Below are 15333 nucleotides of genomic sequence, written 5' to 3' on the forward strand. Positions count from 1 at the left end.
CACCAAGCCACTCCCTCTCTCATCCCCTGCTGCTGAAAACCGTAATCTTGCAGGCAGACAATGAAGCTAGGACAACTATTCAGAAAAACGCGTGGCTTTGGAGACTCAGGGCATGTCCCAACTGCACCTGCAGGTTTTCTCTTCCCGAGGCCGATGGGCACTGGCTGCGCTGCACCTGCCGCAGGCCAGCTCCTTGCCTCTCAGCCACATACCTGAGCCGGCGGCAGGCCCTGGCCTGCTCCACATCCTGCTCTGCCCGCGATGGTATCTTCTGCCCTCCACTGACTTCTCAACAGGCCCGCGGAGCCAGGCTGTGGCTCTTACCCCCGCCATTTGATTTTCTGTAATTATACGTAAAGAGAGGGGAAAGCACCCCACCCTTAACTCTCCTGCTTAGCTGTTTTCTTTTTTAAAAAAATATGTTTTTACTGATTTCAGAGAGAAACATCAATGATGAGAGAAACACTGATCCATAGCCTTCTGCACACCCCCTGCTGGGGATCGAGACTGCAACCCGGGCATGTGCCCTGACCGGGAATGGAACTGGCGACCTCTGGGACATGGGCAGGTGCTCAATCAACTGAGCCACACTGGCCAGGGCTTAACTCTGTCCTTTAAAAAATGCATGCCATAAAACTTTGCCTCTACTCAGTTTTCTTTTTATCTCACATCCTCTTGACCTTTTCTCTCTGGTCTTCCTCCTGCTGCTCCCTACCCAAGACAACAGCAAATCTGGGGTCTTAGGCTGTGCTCCCCGAGTGTAGGGACAACCCCACATGACATAATCCTGATGTAATTATCAGCAACAACTTCCTCTCCATGTTATGGCAGTTCAGATGACAGACACCATGGTCCCTACCAGTCTATAAATCACCCTTCACTTGTGCGAGGCCTTCAAGTTCATGCAGTCTGTGCAAGGCAATGTCATCCCATGACAGTGAGACAGTCGGAGCTACAACCTGGTTAAGGGCCTGGCCTGCAAGTCGAAGGTCCGGCTCTACTAGTTGTACACCCTTAGGCTAATTACTGTCCCTTAATGGGTGCCATGTGGTCATTTCTTGTGTTTGCTGCTTGACCACATGGCTTATCACCGTTGGCATCTTCTTGCTTGGATAGGAGCATTTCTCCGACACCGCCCAAGCTGCCCAAACAAACAGTCCTTCTCCTCCCTCACTGAAGGCGTCCAGCCCTTTTCCTCCGTCCCGGGTGACTTCTGCCATTGTCCTCATAGACCAGCAGTGGTCTCAGCTTCCGTCACTGGTCAACACACATCTCACTTTCGCTCCTGTGCTGACCTTGGAGTCATAGAGCCTGACAGCTGGCTACTAGTCACAAATATCTGGGCTCCTGGCAAGGCACGGGCCCGGCCTAAGGTTCAGAGTGATATTGGTACCAAACACGGACGCTTTTACTTCCAAACTGGAAACTTCAACTAAAGAAAGGAAATTCCAGAATTCCCGGGTGCGTCAGATGAGAAGAGTGCCCCGCAGAGAGCTGTCAAGGGTCCCACCCCCGTACACGGGAATCACACAGTGCCTCCAGGGAGGCCCGAAGGGGCGGTTTGAAGGCCCTTCAGGAACCGGGAGCTCTAAGTCACTCCGCGCTCGGGGGGCCCTATGCTGAGAGGAGTGAACATGCTTTAGAGACAGGTCTCTAACGTGGGAACCAGACCAGGCCGGAGTCTCGGCTTTGCTCTTTACCGGTGTGCGACACTGAGGGAGTTTCTTGATTTTCCCAAACTTCAATTTTCTCCATCTGTTGGATGAAACTGTTAAGTAGTAGTTATGTTAACCTCTCAGGATAGTTGTGAGAAATAAGTGATAATGGGTGTAGTGTTTAGATAATCCCTGGAACAAACGTGTTCGGTGGATTATTGTACAATGTATTGTAGGGATTAGGGGGGCTGCTTTGTTCCCCATACTCTACTTTATGACTCTTTCTGAAGGACTCATTAAAGGAAACTTGAGTGGTTTTAATTCATCTCCTGGACTGCCCTGTGCTGCAGGGCTAATTCCTTCTACCAGGAGGTGGTGACTCGAGTTCCAGATGCCACTTGCAGAGGGAACTTGTAAGTTCCCCTGCCAAAGGGCATGTCATGCTCCATCTCCAGGCTCCCCGCTGCCTGGCTCTGAGATGTGGTGTCCCTCGGGCCACACCATGACTCGAGAGATGGGGACAGGAGACAGGAAGGTGCAGCTCAGGTTAAAGGCAGAAGGACTGTGCTTCACCCAGCTTATTCAAATGCCCTCCAAGTTGACACACTTTCCGCCCCGGGAACTCTGTGAGTCTGGCTGGGCCACATAATAGGGGCAGTGTGGGATGGCCAGGTGGGAGGAGGTGCAGATAAACAAGAGGATGTGTGTCTCCGGGGAAGAAACACATTCCCGACAGATTAGGAAGGAGGCATGAGGAACGCAGAAAGCCACAGCTGACCAGTGATGGGACTGCGGGCAGTAACTGCTGCCGAAGGTGACGGCACTCGGAGAGACATTTCCAATGAAGAAGCACGCTCTGTTTCACACACACTGTCCCCTGCCAGGCTTCCTTCCTTCCCTGCTCCCCCAGGGAACCGAGCAGGCTTCCTCCCGACACGTCTCCTGCGAGGAGCTTCGATCTGCTTGGCTGTGCTCAGGCGGCCCCTCCTTCAGCGGCACCTGAGACCGAAGGAAACACTTGGAGGATCGTTTGCTTTGCTCTAGCAGAAGGGCGGCTGCAATGCCAGAAAAGACAAGCATTTTACTTCCAACTCGTTCTGGACGATTCCCAACCAAGCCCCACAATTTGATAAACCGTAATTAACATGGGTATGGGTCAAAGTTTTATTTTATTATGCATATTTCATAGCCCCACCCTTTCTTTGCCACACTTGGTGAGGATTCGTCGTCGGTTCTGGGCGACTCTCGGGGAGCTCGGCGTGATTCTGGGAGAAAATGGACACAGTTGGATAAAATGCTCCAGGAAAAACGGACGCGCTAAGGAGCAGCTCGGAGAAACCTCTCACAGACACTGCCGTCTTTCTAGGGTCAAAGCATATTTAATTACCTTTAATAATATCCTTTAATTAAAAATTATATAATGTTTTGGGGGGGCGGGGAGAAGAAGGCAGGAGGGGGACTGTCACAGTGAATCTGAACAGTGCTGAGTGATGACAGAGCGGTCACGCGCGTGGAGTCCTCAGTGTGCGACGCGAACAAGCTGAGGGCAGGGCAGCTGACCCAAAGCAGCGTAACCCTCACGGCTCAGCACAGGGCAGGCCCTGGGGAATGCTTCGGATGACTTTATCACGCAAGCAATTGCTGGCTTGGCTCCTTACAAGTGCAATCTTGCACCCAAAGACATTTACAGGTTAAGAATGCGGGACTGCCAGTTTGCAGTGGCAGCTTTCAAATCCTGTCGTTAAAAAAAAAGCCCTTGATTGTTTCCCAAACAGAATCTGTCCATGCTGCCTGCCGGCGGTGCGCCCCTCTCCCCAGTGGGCCCGCCCCGCTTGCCGCTGGTCTTTGCAGAGCCCCGGGAGGGGAAGGGAAGGGGAAGCCAGTTGGAAGAAGTCAGTGAGAGGAAGGCTATGCTCAGCCTTCCAAATTATAGTTGTTCATCCATAGTCCTAACCTCACCAGCCCAAAGGCAGGCAAACACAGGGCTGAGCGACCCTGGCTGTGCCTCGAGGGCGGGCTCGGGACAAGCCTGGCGGCAGGAGGCGAGGGGCGGCAGAGCTTGGAGCGAGAGGGAAGGAATCTCGTCCTCAAAGGTACTCTGTACTCAGATGACCCTGCTATTAAGCTGAGTAAACTTTCAGTGTTAAAATCACTTATGAGTTGCTACAGTAGTGAAATTAAGAGAATCCAGAGATCTAGATATACTAGCAAAGGAAAATGATTGGGGCAGATTCTGATGAGGAATGGCCAAGGGGTGTGTTCTGTAATATACAGGAAAGCTTGTGAACAGAGCCCAGGAGATCTCATGGCCAAGTACTGACATCGTCTTAAGTTTCACTTAAATTATTTAGAATTTTTTAAGAAGATTTTTTTAGTTTTAAATAATATCATGTAATAAAACAGGGTTATTCACATGGAAGACAATTTTTAATCAAACTACAATAGAATGTCTAGGTACAGATGTATATGATTAGTTCTTTAAATGTTGATTAAACTCATGGTCAATGATGGTCCATGACATTAGCAAAGAAGTTAAAGGAATGTGCACCATATGGAAAAAATCGGCGTGCTCATGCGCCGGGCACAGCAGGCCTTCCTGGAGGGCCATCTGGTACCATGTGCTAGAAACCTCAACATTACACTGGCCTCTAACCCAACATTCCCACATTTATACACTTACCCCAAGTAAATAACCAGTGGTGCATGTGGAAAGATTTATCTATAAGGATAGTTCACTTTGGAAATTATTTATCATAGCAAAAAACGTGGGCACAACCACAATGTCAATGGCAGGGAAGTGGTTTAATGAGGTCTGTGGTGATGGGACACCAGGCAGCCACGATGAGTGAGGCTGTAGACAAATGTCTGATGACCTGAGAAAATGTTCGCGAGATAGTGGTACCCAAAACAAGCAGCTTACAAAAGAGCATTTCCAATGTGATCACCTAAAAATATATAGAATGCCTTCAGAAAACCTGAAAGAGCCTATACCAGAATATTGATGAATAATTTAATTTCATTTGTTTAATTTCCTAAACTTCTGAAGTATTCTTCAGTGAATCTCTATTACTTTGTAATCAGAAAAATACAATGAAAAAATGAAAGACATTGTGTATTTCATTCTTTACACACACTCAAGGTAGAAAAATTGTGTCAAAGTCCATCTAAATAACAATCTAAAATTTTAAGAAAATACTTGGACAGTAAAATATCTTTATTTCTTAGAATTGCTTATTCCACTTATTTGTAACTATCTGTTTTTAAATACCATGTACTCTTTTGCTTTATCTTAGTAATATATATGTAGTGAAAGGTATTTAATATCCAAGTAGCTGGTAAATATCTATATTTTGACAGGAATGATATCCAGTACTTGCCCATGTTTACTGAAGAGATGAACAGTAACTCACAGAACATAACTAGGCCCCGTCTTTTCATGCTTCCATCCAATGCCCACAGGCACCTGCTGGATAGTGGAAGGCAGAGGGGAAGCCAGGTCCCCTTATAAGAGAGTACACACGGGGCATCCCTGGCGGTGAGGGGATGCCACCTAAGTACACCCTTTTATGGAGACAAAGAGTGGAGTTGGGGGAGAGAAACAGAGGGAGCCAGAGCAGGTTTGCCAGCTGAGTGCAACGGCAGGGAGGGGGCGGCCAGGATGACTCCAGGGATAAACAGAAAGCTGTGCCCAAGCAGCATTCATTAAACTCAAGAAACAGTACTTTCTCCTACCTCTGCTTGCCTAGAGTCTGGATTTATCTTGTGCTTTGTGCTTTTCGATCCACGGTACTTATTGAGAGCCCGTTCTGTGCAGAGGGCTGTGCTAACTGCTACATGATATACAGATGGGTACGATGGCTGTCAATGCCCTCAGACACTTACAGTCTGGTCAGGTGGAATGGCAAAGCCTCAAACAATAATATAGATCATAGTAAAATAGGTTATGTGTTTCTTAATCTCTCTAAATCTCCATCAATGCCGAGCAGAAAGGTATTTAGTTGTGAAATGCCAGTATCATTTGATGCCATCTTAATTATTTACTGCTCCAAAAGGCATTCAGCAGTTTCAATGATTTTTAATTTTATTATACCCAGCATTTTTCTGACATGAACAACATTTGACTTAATTGCCTTGTGTAACTCAAGATTATATACTCTCGCTATTCATTTCATTAATACACACATTTTACGACAGTGATGTGCCTCCACAAATGTCTAGGTATAAAATACCTCTAGTGATGTTGAACCCAAACCCAACAACATCTAATAAGAAACTTGTCTTCCATCCAATTTCCTCAGTCTTTACGCCAAAGTTGAATGATATATGTAAGTGAACAACACCATTCCCCACCCCAAACACACAATCCAACGTCATCTTTCTGAGCCAAGTAGAAAAAAGCAGACACTACATATGCAACTCCCTTTTCGTACTCACTTGAGATGACAGGGACATTTAGCTCTTCAGATTTCACTGTATTCATTTGGATCTTTGAATACATGGGCTTCGAATTCCATATGGCTCTGTGAAATAGAAATGCTCAAATTAGCACAGACTTCCAAAAAAGGTGGAGCAAACCAAATACTCCGTCTCCTCTGAAGAGACACAAGAGAACACAGGAAGCCTGGGGATCAAGTCCTGATGCCCACGCGTTTTTAATTCATGTAGAGATGGTGCCAGTGCAGACTCTATTCCAGGCACAGTACTCGGTATGGGCTTACAGAGATGAGCAAGACTACACGACCCAGCTCTCCAGGAGCCACCCGGCCAGGGCAGTCATATCTTTGTTTACCTTCGGGTCAGGTAGACATGGTCCAAAGGCTTCCAGTAGAAGGGTCTCTTCTCTCACAGCTTGTTCATAGTCTGAGAAGGACAATTTCCCATCATGGTCATGATCCTAGTGGTGACCAGCCATACGTTAGTCAATGTGTGAAATACTTATCGCCAATACAACTGTCTTTTCACAGTCAAGTGTTAATGGAAAAAAGGTATTAGAGAAATGAGACTAAATAGTGAAATTGACAAGAACTATCAATACTATAATAAAAGAGCACAATCCAAATGTTTGATGTCCCCAAGCAGGAAACTGATAGTTGCTATAATCTGAGTTATTAGCTTTATCCCACACCAGCCTGTAAATTTTAATATAAAACTCTAAATTATACATAGTTACCATTTTCTTAAGTGTTATTTCAACCAAATCTTTGATTCCTTCATCGGGGTCTTCTTCCGATGGCTGCTTGAGGAGGCTGTTCTTCAGCATGTGGAACATTTCCTCCTTGGAAATGAATCCATCGCCATTCAGATCAAACACTTCAAAGCAATCTTTAAAAAAAATAGCCAGTTACGATGTGATGCTATCCTTAAGGTAACATTTGCTCTGATAACATTTTCAAGGCCAAGGTCTATACTGATGTTCTTATCAATGCCACAGGCCTTAGCACAATCTAATTTCCATAATAAATGCTTAATGCTCCCTTGTTGAATATATGCAACAATCCTTAGAAAAAGTTGCATTGCACTCAGCTATGGAAAAGCATGACAAGAAACAATAAGTTGGCATAATACTCTCCAGATATTGTGCTAAGTGAAATAAGCCAGTCAGAGAAAGACAAGCATCACATGATCTCACTCATATGTGGGGCCTAATGAACAAAATATACTGATGAGCAAAATAGATTCAGAGACATGGAAGCATGGAACAGACTGAAGGGGGTGGGGTGGTGGGAAGAGATTAACCAAAGAACTCATATGCATATATGCATAACACAGGCAATAGTGGTGAGGGCCTTAGGAGGTGTGCATTGTGGAGGGAGTCAAGGGGGAAGTAGAGGGGGCATCTGTAATACTTTCAACAATAAAGATAAATTTTTTTTAATGAATAAAATTAAGATTAAAAAAAGCAGTAAGTTGAAAATTTTCATCTTAAAACTCTTGGAAAACTGATTGAAATATAATTCTTTATTTTAATTTTTTTATTAAACATTTTTAATGTGATGTAATTCTTAAACAGAGTTCATCAATATTAAGAATCAACTAAGAATCAGAACACTAGATTCAATATTCCCTACTTTTATGGTTACAATTCAAGTAAATATGAAAAACACTTAATACCTTTAATTTAAATGCATATGAGCTTGATTAGCATGTATAGCATGAGCCTATGCAGTCTTGGTTGACAGGAACTACTTTTCAGAATCTCTTAATTTTCCTTTTAATTAATTTTTTTCAACCTTTACCATTGACTTGAATTTGCTCCGTAAAAGAGGCAAATGGGAATTCAACCCAACCAACCAACCAACCAACCAACCAACCAACCGACAACCTCCTCCACTGGCTGGGTTGGAGGAAATGGACTTAATGTGTTTGGATATGTTCATCGTGATGTGCAGACCAGTAGGGTAACCTGAAATCTTACATTTCATTTTTTCTTCCAAGGTTCCTCGAAGGAACAGCGATAATCCACATACCCACTCTGATACGTTTACACAACCGTCGTTGTCTTTATCGAAACCTCGGAATACTAAAAAGAAAAAGCAGTGAATAGAGTACGTGTGCTGCCTTTTTCATCTCAGTGCTGTGTCTACATTGGTACTAGTCACTGTTAAACTTGAAACAAAACTTCAGGGTCATAGGACCCAACATTCTCATTTGACAAAGGAAGGAACTAAGGCATTTTTTATTTAAACTTTCATATTTTCTCCTCATATTTTGTGGGCACAAAGTAAATTCTGAATATCTAAATATATTAATCATTAACTATTAACATATAAATATGTTGCTATATTAACATAAAACATATAATTTTATACTTTTGTTACTCAATAAATGCAATGCTTTATTAAGTGATAGGACTGTATCTTAATTCTTAGTGAAATACTTTTCAATTCTGTAAAAAAACTCAAATGTCCTTTTAAAACTATTCTTACTATATTTACTAACTAAAAATAGAAATACTTCAGGTTTTGTGGTATAAAGTAAGGGAAACCTAATTATTCAAGCTGACTTTGTCCATTTCTTAAATACACAAAATAGAGTAGATATTATTTCCATCCCTATGATCTTTCTCTTTTTTTTAAACTGAATTTATTGGGGTGACATTGGTTAATAAAATTATATAGGGTTAAGGTACATAATTCTAAAATACACCATCTGTATATTGTATTGTGTTCACCCCCCCAAGTCATGTCTTTTTCCATCACCATTTATGCTCCCTTTACCCTCTCCTGCCCCCCTCACTCCCATTTCCCTCTCTTATGATCTTTTTCTTGAATATAAAAATTTAAATTTTATATTCAAGTGAAATCAGGAATGCAGAACATTAAGCTTTTCACAAACACTACACCCAAACTCCAAACTTTTCCCCCCAGTTATGATTGGATTTGTGTTCCCTCTTACCTCTGTCCATAATCATGTCATCTGTCATTCCAAATGTTACATGCAAGATGTTCCGAAATGCATTACGATCCAGCCCAATGGCCACACCTTGCCGCTCTGTTCCATCTCCCACCAAGTTATAGAAAAGATTGATAAGACATTTCACTTCAAATTTATTAACTGTGAAAGAACAAAGTTAAGATATAACAAAACAAAAAAAGTATTTTCATCTTTAATTTCTAACTCAAATTTTGCATTAATGAATTTATAGACAAACACTAGCAAAACCTTAAATATGTAGTTGTAAACAACCCTGTGTGTTTTTTAAATCCGCGCCTGAGGATATGTTTTTATTAATTTTTAGAGAGAGAGGGAGAAAGAGTGAGAGGTCAATTGTCTCCACTACCCCCCCCCCCCCGGGACCCAACTGCAACCTAGGTACCTGCCCTGCCCTGGGATCAACCTCCTCGTGTCTGGGGGGGCACTCCAACCAACGGAGCCGCCCGGCCAGGGCAGACGACAATTCTGTTTTGAGCTTCATGATCCTTAAGTGAATAGAGAATGGCTACTACAGAGGATTCTCCACTAAAGTGAGAGGAAAAGCCTCCCCTCCAATATTAAACAGACGCAGGTTCAGCCACACTTAGGGAAAAAGAAGATAGTATCGGCCGAGTTACCTGAATAATGATTGTGGGGTCAGATCCTAAACTTTATAAGGCAGTAGAGACATAACTCAAAGTAGGATGATAATGCTTAAGAACGGTAACTTTCCCCCACATTTTGATTATAGGCGTTCGTGAGATTTGTAACTTAACATTTCCCTGGAAATAGATACCAGGCTCCTGAAAGTCAGGAAACAATTTTTATTTCATATCAGCCTTAGTAAATGCATAAGTCAGATATTGGAAATAAAAACCACCTATTTTCCAATTAAAAAAAAAAAAAGTGTTTAAGCATGTTTTAGCACTCCTGTGGTTCTTGTTGCAGCTGATGTGAAAATTAACATGCAACTGTTCAGTAGTACTTTGGATGAAGGCAGTTTTTATTAAAAGGATAAACACATATTCATATTTGCCCACACACATATAAAGGGTAGTGTTTTTAAAGACTGAGCTAATTATTTGTGTTCCAGTCCCCATTTGAGATATGCAAGTGGGAGGGTTATTGCCTAGCATTAAGAACATAAAAGTGAGCTTAAATATGAATTATAGGTAGAAAATGGGGATGGCTTTATTTCAAAACAAGACAAAGTCTTTTTTAAAACAAAACCTAGGTGCATGCAAAAGAAGATGGAACATAGAGAAGTCACATCTAATCCTCCAGGCTTGAGTGTGATTTCTGGGTGGGGTACCAGACTGTAGGGGGAATATTGAAGACCTTGAAAAACAAATAGGTTTGGTAAATAAATTAAATAGACAAGAGCATAATGATTATCATTTTTTAAAGAGCTATTAGTTGCAGTAGAAAATGGTGTATCAGTTCATCAAGGAAAAAAATTAAACACAGAAATGTTGTGTAATCCAGGGATTTCACTTCTGGGTATAGACCCCAAAGAACTGAAAGCAGTCCTAAGCCCATAGCCTGAGCTTCCTGGCCCAAGTAGAGTTCTGTTTTTCAGCCTGAATACAATTCTGAAGTTACTCTGAAATTCTAGAACCACCTTTTAGAATGCGCAATTGGAGCAGATGCCTTTAAGAAGGACTCAGCCTAGTCACCTGCCAAGTGCCCTTTACCTTTCCATCCTGCCCGCAGCTGGAAAATGGAAAAGTCTAGAGTCGGGTACAGATTCTTGACCATGTGTTTAGCTTTGGTGAGCTCTGTGGTTCCACTTTCCTCCTGGCTCTGACACAGGTGTCTCACCTAGGGGCGTCCAGTCCTTGGTCGCATTCCCCCTTATGGACAGATATCCCGGGAAGCATCCAGAATTGGACCCTGCCAGTTCAGTTGCTCTGGGGAGCTAGGATGCAGGCGGATGTTGGCTGTACTACTTTTCTCCAGTCCCTGGTTTTTAGAACTCACTTTACACTATGTCTGAGGCTAGAACCACATGTGCCTCCGGGGTATATGAATCACGTTCTATAATGTAAAGGTAAATGAAGAAGAGCGCTTGAGAGGCAAGCAAGTGTACTTGGGGGGGTGGGGGTCCTAGACGCCGGGACACCCTTAAGATAATTGGCAGGCGCGGGAGCCTGCTCCAAAGAGCTAGCAGCCAGGTATTTTCTTCCAGGCTTCTCTTTCGGGCTGCTGGTGGAGGGCACTCCAAGGCCCCAAGGCTGGCATTTGGAAAGCAGGTTGGGCACAACCTTTTAGCCCCCGTAGGGCACGAGACCTGGACCGGGAGCCTCTGCCAATCCGGCGCTTGGTTCTTACTTACAATGCTTGGAATTCTTCGTTAAGGTGTCCGTCAGCTTCTGCAGCTTCTTGCGGTTCATGCCGGGCGCTCGGGAAACCGGGCGGAGGCGGGTGTCTAGGGGCGCGAGGCTGCAGGGACCCTCGCCAGCCCTGGTCCCGGGAAAGGCGCCCGCGGCTCCATCGCCCGGTACCTGCGCGGCTCCCAACACGCGGAGTGGCCATGGCAACGCCCGCGCGGCCGCTGATTGGTTCCCCGGCGCGCGCGGCGTGCGCGCCCCGCCCTCTCACACACAATGTAGCCATGGCAACGGCTGGGCGGGCCGCCGATGCGCTCCCGGGGCTGGGTGCGCGGTCCCGCCGGGAGTCCGGCCAGGCCCGGGGCGGCCTGTGCTCTGATGGACGTGGGAACCCTAATTCTGATTTTTCAGTCGTTGCAGCCTTTGGGGTTCACGCCCCTTTGATGGACTGCACTGTGACTCATCAAGGCCTAAAACGCGCCGTGCGCGCCCTGCGAAGGGTGCTTGGGGCGGTGAGTGTCGCCCCAGGGAGATTTAAGAGCTTCAGGGAGCTTTGGGGAACGTGGAGCTGCGAGAATCAGCAGGTGTGGTATCCAGACGATTGTTTCCTGGGGTACGGAAGGGCGAGAAGAACTTGGAATAGGGTTTTCCTCTCCCCCTCTCCCCATTTATTCTTGGGGTTGCGGGCGCCGCTGTCGGGGGAATCTGGGAGAAACCACAGGCAATTTTTAAGCTGGTTAAAGAGGCAGCCTTCCTAATAACCAGACTGACAACTGCCGCCTGTCCGTGGGGGACAGCCCAACCCTGCTTTTCTGGAAAGTACCCCTTTTAGTAAAACCGATCCTTTATTTATTTGAAATACAGGTCCTGTGGCTGCAAACAAAGAATAGCTCTTAGGTCTTCACCAGGGGAGGACTTTGTGCTCTTCTTATCCAAGATGGGACACCCCCTTTGAATTAGGGGAACAGTAAAATGGGCTAGCGCAGCCAGAAGTACAAAACCTACGGTATTTGCTAATGTATCTACTTGTTTAACTTCAGAAGGGAGAACACCTTTGAATACAAATTATTTTATAGTGCACATATTGCCATTGTTATGCTGAAAACAAATTCTGCCAACCATGAGTAACCATCCAAAATAAAATAGTTTCAGAGTTGCAGCCTCTAATTTTTCTTTCCTTGTTTCATTTGTTTACTGAATAAAGAATTGGGATGCTGTTTGACCCCAGAGTCAAGGATGCTTGAGAGAATTTCTTGAGAACAGTTAACCAAGATAAAATGATAGTGATTATGAGTTCCCAACAGTTTTCTGGTTAAATAGTGTTTCTATATGTCTTCTTGTCTAGCAGCTGTGGCATTTCTAGTGAGATTGTAGAGAACACTGGGGAGGACTGGTCATAGTCTAATTACACTCACCTGTGAAACCACAGTGGCTTTTGCTAGATTACAGAATTACAGCAAATATTTAATTCATGGAGGCTGTTCAGTGCTCATTTCAAAAGACACGGAGCCGAAAGAGTGGTTATCAGTTGTTAATGAGAGAAGCCGTGCGCCCCACATGTTCCTGCTAGTGGGTCTATTTAGAACCTTCTACTAGGTTTTCTGAAGGGACCCCTGCTGGCACATCTTGGGGAGCAGGACTCCACTGGTGGGGTCACATTGATGGGCCCACTCAGGCATCTCTGCAGATACTCTGGGAGCCTGATGGGGAACACCAATGGATGAACGAAACAGTTCTCAATCCACAAGCTTCAGGCCTAGGGGCCATCAACTATGTTCCCTTGGAGCAGAAAAACTGAAGTAAGGACACCACCACAGAAGTTGAAATTAAGAATCACATCTATCCTGGCTGGTGTGGCTCAGTTGGTTGGGCGCCATCCATGCACCAAAGAGTTGCTGGTTCGATTCCCCTTCAGGGTGTGTAGAGGAGGCAACCAATTGATGTTTCTCTCCCTCTCCTTTCCTCAGTCTCTAAATTAATAAAAATATATTTTTAAAAAAATAACCAAATCTGTCCTATCAAGAAAAATTACTTAACCTGCTAAGAAAACTTCCCATATTTTTTCTACCATGCTATTCTTTTAGCAGAAAATTTCCAAATGCATCGTTATGTAAAACTCACTTCTCTGAGAGAGTAGCCTACAGAATTCACCTTCCTATGAGGTCCTGAAAATCCTCAGGGAAAGCAAGATATTTATTAGGGGCATGTTTTGTCAGCATATTCTTAAACTTCTGAGCTTTCCTTACATTTTTGTGAAGTTTTTGAACTTAGTATTTTCCGACTTTAGAAACAAGTGGTAGGCCTGGTTGAGTCAGCTAATCACATTTCAAGGCAAACTGAAATTTCTATTTGTAGTCCTGGTTGCTTGTGTTGAGTAGACATAGGATTGCTTTCCCCTAAGGGCTTTTTCAGAGTAAGGCAATTAAGTCAGAACAGTTACCTCATATCAAATCAATCAGCAATGGAATAATAAAAACTGTGTTTAATTTGTACTGTACACAGATTTTACTGTGCATGAAATGATCATAGGACTTCCCCAAATTCAAGCAACTTTGAGATGGATACTTTTGTAAATGAAAAGTACATAAAAGTGACTATTAATGCTATAAACGTTTCCTTTAATTCTGCGTGCAAAACAATCTTCCCTTTGACTCACAATTAATTGGAATTTTGCCATGATAAATAGTATGGACCTTGAATTGATGAAAGTGTTTTATTGAATGTGGACTCTTTATGATAAAGGCATTTGGAAGCTGTTTAGGAAATGACATCATAGAATTGATTTCCAAGTATATTACAAACCTACTATGAAGTTACTTTATAGAAGAAAACTATAAAGGTTAGTTATCTATGTAATTTAGATTCAGTTTTACCCATTTTATTTTGGAGATAGTGATGAGAAATTATGAGGTGATTTTAGCCAATTATTTGGGTGGTTGAATCTCCACTGCTCTCTTACCACTCTTCCTTTGGGCTGCTATGCCCAAGTGACCATCTGCTTTGGTACCTCCAACCACCCAGCGGTCTCACCCCGGGGCCTTCTGCATGTTCTTCACTCACCCCCACAGGAAACTCTTCTAAGAGTTTTTTGTGTGTTTTTTAAATCCTCAGTGGAGGGTATTTTTTCCATTGCTTTTCAGAGAGAGTGGAAAGGGGAGAGAGAGAGAGAGAGAGAGAGATCGATTGGTTGCCTCCCATACAAACCCTACCAGAATAGAACCCAGGGTCCTGGGTCTCTAACCACGAGGCCAAACTGGCAGGGCAAGCACAACTATTTTTTTTCATCTTTAAAATATTCTCATTAAGGTAATTAAAATTTGGAAAGTACTATGTTGAATATTCACAGCTTGGAATATTTTTTTAAAAAATTATAAATATTTTTCCATTATAGTCTACACATTTATTTTAAATTATATCAGTGATCATGCTACCATGAGTTTATATTTTAAATCACAGTACACAGTTCAAGTTCCCTCTTCAAGAATTAATTTGTAATCTCACAAATCAAATGATCTTTCTAATGAATACATTTATTTCTTTGGGGCAAGGCTCTTTCAGATCCGACTAAATTATTGCTGACTGTACATCGTATTATTGATGGGAGAGCTTGACAGGGAAGGGGGAGGGGGCAGCTCTGCCATTTTCCTGTTGGCTTGTGCCCCTGTGTTAGTATCGCCCTGAATCCAGGTTTTCTGTGAAGGAATGATTGTAACCTATTTGTCTTTTTTTTTTTTTTTCCAGGGCTAGCTTAGTAAAACCAGATAATTTAATCTATAAATCCGCTTAACCGGGCACATAATAACTGCATTGCCCGTGACATTCTGAAAGCAAATAAACAAATGAAGGGCCGCCCTCCCCTCGGCCACTCTCTCAGAATCCTGATCTCAGGACATTTGCAGGGCCATCCCATGAACAAGAGAACGCAATATGTTATT

The 15333-nt window shown here is 43.6% G+C and overlaps 1 protein-coding gene across 4 annotated transcripts; it reads right to left on the reverse strand.

The window, feature by feature from the left end:
- Window positions 1-2629: 2629 nt before the first annotated feature.
- Window positions 2630-11577, reverse strand: CLXN (calaxin). 4 transcript variants are annotated; one of them, XM_016198962.2, is made up of 7 exons: window positions 11404-11574; window positions 9051-9209; window positions 8071-8175; window positions 6826-6977; window positions 6445-6549; window positions 6090-6175; window positions 2630-2710 (listed from the first exon to the last, which is right to left on the reverse strand). In XM_016198962.2, exons 1-6 carry the CDS (start codon window positions 11459-11461, stop codon window positions 6116-6118), a joined length of 639 nt encoding a protein of 212 aa, XP_016054448.1. In that variant the 5' UTR covers window positions 11462-11574; the 3' UTR covers window positions 2630-2710; window positions 6090-6115. The 4 variants fall into 4 exon arrangements, with proteins under 4 accessions (XP_016054448.1, XP_016054452.1, XP_016054447.1 ...); XM_016198961.2 differs by lacking the exon at window positions 2630-2710 and adding an exon at window positions 2785-2920; XM_016198964.2 differs by lacking the exon at window positions 2630-2710 and adding an exon at window positions 4400-4600 and having other exon boundaries at window positions 11404-11575.
- Window positions 11578-15333: the final 3756 nt, after the last annotated feature.

Source organism: Miniopterus natalensis, chromosome 16, assembly GCF_054644295.1.
Source record: "Miniopterus natalensis isolate mMinNat1 chromosome 16, mMinNat1.hap1, whole genome shotgun sequence".
NCBI classification, from domain to species: domain Eukaryota; kingdom Metazoa; phylum Chordata; class Mammalia; order Chiroptera; family Miniopteridae; genus Miniopterus; species Miniopterus natalensis.

Bases quoted from the DNA above. Each gene is read 5' to 3' on its own strand.
- CLXN (XM_016198962.2), bottom strand. From the start codon at position 11,461: ATGAACCGCAAGAAGCTGCAGAAGCTGACGGACACCTTAACGAAGAAT. The intron at 8,176-9,050 runs GTAAGAGGGAAC...TTTTCTTTTTAG, and splicing joins TGACATGATTATGGACAGAG to TATTCCGAGGTTTCGATAAA. The intron at 6,550-6,825 runs GTAACTATGTAT...GGTCACCACTAG, and splicing joins AAATAACACTTAAGAAAATG to GATCATGACCATGATGGGAA.